The 6,442-nt window shown below is 40.4% G+C and overlaps 1 protein-coding gene across 1 annotated transcript; it reads left to right on the top strand.

Moving 5' to 3' along the window:
- The first annotated feature begins 452 nt into the window (after positions 1–452).
- Positions 453–2,526, top strand: LOC125384161. Its single transcript, XM_048402641.1, has one exon. The coding sequence runs from the start codon at positions 1,468–1,470 to the stop codon at positions 2,410–2,412; it is 945 nt and encodes a 314-aa protein (XP_048258598.1). The 5' UTR covers positions 453–1,467; the 3' UTR covers positions 2,413–2,526.
- Positions 2,527–6,442: the final 3,916 nt, after the last annotated feature.

Genomic DNA, 6,442 nt, shown 5'->3' with positions numbered 1-6,442 from the left:
TAGAACATTGGCTTGAAGGTTATGATAGAGAAATCACTGATTATCCATTAGAGGGTTTCAAGTTTGGGTTTCGCATTGGATACGAGGGTAATTTAAAATCAGGAGATTGTCACAACTGAAAAAGTGCTTCAGATAACATAGACGTGGTCCAAAACAAAATAAGCAAAGAATTAAGACTAGGTAGGATATCAGGCCCCTATAAACAGTTTCCACAAAAGGATTTTCATATATCTCCCAAAAAGTCCCAGGTCAATTTAGAATGATCCATCACCTTTCTTATCCTTACGGTAACTCTGTCAACGATGGTATACCTGAAAAGGCGAGCAATGTACATTATGCTTCCTTAGATGAAGCAATTGACATTATTGTTAGGATGGGCTTAGGGTCTTATATGGCGAAGTGCGACATTGAATCAGCTTTCAGAATTGTACCTATTCACCCTCACAATTATCACCTACTTGGTTTCACCTGGAAAGGAGAATATTATTTCGATAAGTGCTTGCCAATGGGTTGTTCGTCAGCATGCAAAATTTTCGAGACGTTTAGCACTGCGTTGAACTGGATTGCAATTAACAAACTCGGGATAGGACACATGCTGCATATTTTAGACGACTTCCTCATTATTTCTCAGGGCAGGGGCAAGTGTCGGGGAGAACTTGAAGCATTTTTAAACATATGCGGAGATATTGGGATTCCTTTTGCGCCTGAAAAAACAGTAGGGCCTGCCAACTGTCTCCAGTTTCTAGGAATCGAAATAGATACTATTGCCATGGAAGCCAGGTTACCTTCAGACAAATTAGTTAAGGCTAGAAGCTTGACCGCTGATATGTGCAAGAAGAAGGTTAGACTTAGTGAGCTGCCATCCTTATTAGGCTACCTTAATTTCACTTGTAAAGTTGTGGTACCAGGTAGGGCTTTTCTTAGGAGATTGTATGATTTAACTGTCGGGACCCAGAGACCCCATCATCGGATACGGTTAAATAAGCAAGCTCGGGAGGATCTTAAATCGTGGCTGCAATTTCTTGGTCAGTATAACGGGATATCCGTATTGCGGAAACAGGCGTGGTTGTCGAATAGTGCGCTTCATCTCTTTACCGACGCTGCAGCGTCGTTAGGGTATGGAATTGTTTTTAGAAGCAAACGGGCGTATGGAGTTTGGCCAGGCTGTTGGAAGTTGTTTAACATAGCTGTCTTAGAGTTTTTCCCCATTGTGTTGGCAGTTAGATTTTGGGCTGAAGAGCTAAGAGGAAAATGTATTCTGTTTCATACAGACAACATAGCTTTAGTGTCCGTTATCAATAAGCAAACGTCTAAAGAAGTCAAGTTGATGTCCTTGGTGAGGGACCTTGTTCTTTCGTGTTTGAAACGGGATATAATTTTCAGAGCGGAACACATACCGGGAAGACATAATAAGTCGGCAGACCTACTTTCTCGTTTACAGATATCAAAATTTGTCAGTCAGGCACCATGGGCAGACAAGCAGGAAACGCGGATTCCTCCGCCCCTACAACCCGAGAATTATCTATTCACTTAGATACTTTATTAGGGGCAGCTCTATGTAAGAATAGTCAGGCTACTTATACCAGAGCGTGGGAATTGTACAATGAATTCTCCCGGGATTGTCTAGGTATTTCGCCGGCGCTACCGATAGCAACACCTAACTGGGCACTATTTTTGGCGTATATGTTCCATTTAAAGTTAGCACCTTCAACAATGAGGACCTACATTTCAGCGTTAGGTTACATTCATAAAATTCGCGGTTTAGAGGACAAATCAAATTCTTTTCAAGTTCAGAAGTTGTTACATGGGGCTAAGTGTCTAAACTCTTCAGTAGACCAGCGTCTACCAATCACAGAGGACATACTGGGCAGGATGATTGACTCATTACCTGTGGTGTTTTCCAACCCTTCAATCAGACTACTTTATGAGACAATGTTTTTAGTTGCCTTTCACGGATTTTTTTGGATTGGTGAACTGACGGTGCGTAGTTCGGATGAGGAAGCGGCCTTGCAGGTGCAGGACGTTTCACTTTCCAGCTCCGCGGCCTATCTTAATATATCGATGTATAAACACAACAGCGGTAAAGCTAGCAAGATCGTCACACTAGACAAGTTAGACAGTACCCTATGTCCAGTTGCTGCGCTCAAACGTTACCTACGACAAAGGTCTCTCTTCCCAGGCCCTCTGTTTTGTGACAGATGCTTTAAACCGGTAGCAAGATCCTCCTTTAACGAGGCACTCAGAGTTGTATTTAACTTCTTAAGGTTAGATTCTACTAGATACAAAGGACACAGTTTCCGTATAGGTGCAGCATGCTCGGCAGCAAAGAAAGGCTGGTCGGACGCAAAAATTCGGCAAAGGGGCCGGTGGAATTCAGATGCATTTAAAGCATACATTCCTGTTCAGCTGTAGAGAATAAGGGTTGTTGTCGGTAGCGTAGCTCAGCGGAAAAAGAGCCTATTTGCTGAATAGGACCAATTAGAAGTTTGGCAATCTAGAGTTTTATTTATCACTTAAATGTAGGGAAAATGCGATTACTATTGATCTACTCATACAGAGTAGAGTCTGTTGTTCAATGTATCACTTACTATATTATAATGTGTGTTAACTTGTTATGGTTCATTATGCCAAGACAGGGAGTGTGGTGTTTCGCATGGGCAGACACTATGCTTCATGGTCAGGCGAGTTTGTTCAATTAGTAGCTACATGTAAATATTTACACGTCCCAACTAGGGGCCTTTATGAATTACATAGTAGAGTTGAGTGTTGTATGGTTGCATTTTATACCTTACCCTTATAATAATGAGCATGAGCAGGCACTATGCCTCAGGGTCAGGCAATTTGCTCAATGAGTTTCATTATTTAATTCTAATTATGATTAATGTTAATAATTTCATGTTCCATCAAGGAATCTTTTACGATTTCCATTTCGTGCGGGCTATCTCAAGTATTGGTCCGCACCAATAATTAACTACAACTGTTTTAGATTACATTGTTTACGAAATGTAGGCCTATATAGACTATTAGTACGTCATGAAACAAAATATTTTATGATAAGCTAGATAAGAGATACTGCCACCAGGATTTACTTTTGCAGGCAACAGACGTTAATGAAGACGAATCCCCAGGTGGAAGTGAAGAAAGAGACTCGGACCAACCGGTCAATACATAACACTTCCTATGGACCTGGAACGCTGTGCTATGTTTGTGTGTTTGTATCAAAGATACTCAATCAATGCAGATTGCATATATCATATTTCGTGCATAGAATTAGGGAGGAGGAAGCTGCTTTAAATTTTATTGATACGTTTCTAAAACTCGTCCCGAGACCGTCGTCGGGTGGGGGCATAGTGTTCCACTATTGTGGCGTTGTTTCCCCCACCTTTGTGGCTTATTTCATACAATTTCGGATTGATGAATTGTACGCTTAGGCGTATATACCTTGTAATAAATTTGTCCGCCTTTTGTGCGGGCCTAAACAACAATTTTCAGTGTCTGTAATTTTTGCCACAAATGAACTGGACGTTCTCGGGTCTAAGGTTTTTTGAGTATAAATAACATAATTTTCGCGTAGACATTCCACAAATGAATCTTGGTCTTTGCAATGAAACAGGGCTACCCATTTGGTCTGCTCTCTGAGATCTTTCAGGACAGAGTCGTATCCTTTTTGCTCCTTATGATCTTTCGGTGTCAAAGCACGCGATCGTACAAAATAGCTAAACTTCCGGTATACTGGTTACGAATTTGTCTGGCTAATTCAGGATCTGTTATCATATCATACTCCAGTGAGATATTGTCAATGGAATAGCTAGCATCTTAAGTAGCTCTGATTACTCTACCATAGTCATTAAAAGTGAGTTCGTATTCTAACCTATCGCCTAGGGATGCTTGATAAAAGGGCATGTGACTATCTAGTAATTCAAAGTCTAGCCGAATATAGAATCGGTTACCTAATGCGCCGGCAACAGCGAGATCTTTTATGACGATATTATCACCATTATCAGCACCCACACGCAGTCTCAATGTGTTCCGATTTCTAATACCTTGGTACTGTAAATTTTCCCGCTCTTTATCCGTTCTCCAGAGATCCATGTAACAGAAATATACATCGCTATCATCAATACTCAAAACCTCATCACCGCTAATTATAATCGCTATTTTCTTAAAGATAGCACGACCTATGTTCTGAACGGGCTCCCTGTTAGCATCTGTAGAATTCAAACTAATTCTAAATGCTAGTCGGACAGTTCCCGGAACTAACACATCGTGTGCGCCGAGATTAGGAAATCAAACCAGAAGTGTTTGATTCTGATCAATGGTACTCGGGTTATTAGTTATAGTTACAGACTGACAAATTGCTTTGACCCCTAATGGATCTCAAAGTCTACGTTGTGGGTTTAACTTGCGTCCGTATTCCGAAGACATTGTTACATTGAAATTATGTAACCTTATGTTTAATATAAAAATGGATGATTTTAATCTAGATAACTTTGATAACCCTAGTACAATCGAAAGAGGGTACTGATGAAACCAGCTTTGGTGGCATGAATCTTATTGATGAACTTTTACAATCAATCGTTAATGATTATTACGATGCCTTTAAAGATGTTAGTCCTGTTGTTCGTGACTATTCACAGTTTATGATAGATGGAAAAGATAGTAAAGGAATATTGCGACTGCGTGGCGCTCCAGATATTGATCTTATGAATTCTCGTACTCGTAAGACCCTAGCCTTATCTACGATAGCTGCTAAACACGGCATCAAATTTGTTCGTGATGAATTAGGTTTTGTGGACTACTCACGAGAAAAACTTTCCGTGAAGACTACTAAGGTTCTTTGGACTGTGCGTACTGAACTCAGTAACATAGATAATTTGGAAGAAAGCTCGAAGTTGGCCTCGGACAGCTCGGAGAAATCTTGGATACCTACTACGATAATTCCACGGTCAGTGTATCACCATATTCAGAGTTCAATATCAGGGAAATACGAGGTCTTGACAAGGCAATGTGAACAATGCGGGGAGAACTCATCAATAATATAGCCAATATATCCGAAATCGACAAGCATATAGCTTATGAGAAAACAAAACTTGAACAGGCGGGTGATGAATTCAGTAGACACTGCATTGCAGAAAGATTGCGTAACTTAGAAGACGAAAGATCGGCCTGCCTCGAAGCGGCTTCCAGTAATAGAAAGGCACTTCGTTCACAAATCAGTCGAATTCGAGAAACTATCGATCAAGTCCTCAACAATGATACTACACTGGCCGATAAAATTAAAACATTGTTCAGAGAACAGGGGATAACCATTGCCAGTATTTTAACAGCATTGGGATTTATTATATCGACTTTGACTCTCACGTTAACAGGTGGCAGCGGACCCCCCACACCACCTACTGATACAAATGGTGTAAAAGAGTGGATAAAAAAGCATTTGAAAGCATTAGGTTCAGCACTGGAAAAGCTCACTGGGAAAGCCGCATCTGCACTTCCCAGTGTAACAGGGAGTGTTGTTTCCTGGCTCTTGAATTTATTAGCTAAGACCACCACTTGGCTTAGTCAAAACTTGTGGGCACTGATCGTAGCAATTGCCGGACTGTTGTATGTATCCATTAAGAACTATTTATTCAAATCAGTTCATTAAGAACTATTTAACCAAATCATGAGTAAACCAACCGCGACTCCACCTACTACAAGCGCTGTTTTTTAATCGATATGTTGTTGATTTTTAGCTGCAATATGTGGTGACACTTGTGACTGTGCGTCAGTAGATGGTTGAGTGTTAGTAGATATCTGTGGCTTGACTATTCCCGTTTCGCCTGTGTTTGTTTGCGTTATTAATTCGGTATTAATATCTGAATTTATACCTGGTTTTTGATGATCGGAAGCAATAACAATTTTATTATTATAGCCTATCACTTGACCGATCTTAAGTTCCATATTACTCGGAGACATGTATAGTCCCGGTGCATAAACGTAGTCCACTTTGGATTGAGCGTACTGTAATGCATCTTGAAAACGCTTTATAGACGATGGTATGTCAACTGGTGAATTAATGGCGTCCTCCACGTTTGCGACAAACTGTTTTTGCGCATCGAACGCCGTCCAAGAACCGATAATGGACGTTCGTGTTTTCGATTGTGCACCGAGAATTACCCAATCCAATCATTATTAAAAAGTTGCAAGTTGTGATACCAACTATGAGTTTTTAAGAAAATATTATGTAATCTTACATAAAGTTTGCTTCTATGCGACCACCTAAGTGGATCTACTGGGTTTTTTTACCATTTCTTTAGCTAAAACATCATTTTCTTCTTTAACAGTTTTTTGTCTACTGTATGGAACACCTAGACCATAGCTAGCTCCTTTAATATGCCAATCTGTTCCCCTGGAAATACCAAATTCCTTACAAATATGTTCATACGCGAACCTATCGTATGGA

Source organism: Haliotis rufescens, unplaced genomic scaffold (genome assembly GCF_023055435.1).
Source record: "Haliotis rufescens isolate VD_foot unplaced genomic scaffold, xgHalRufe1.0.p SCAF_28, whole genome shotgun sequence".
Classification (NCBI taxonomy): domain Eukaryota; kingdom Metazoa; phylum Mollusca; class Gastropoda; order Lepetellida; family Haliotidae; genus Haliotis; species Haliotis rufescens.
The sequence above is the reverse complement of the archived record's forward strand: the minus strand, read 5'-3'. Positions and strand labels throughout refer to the sequence as shown.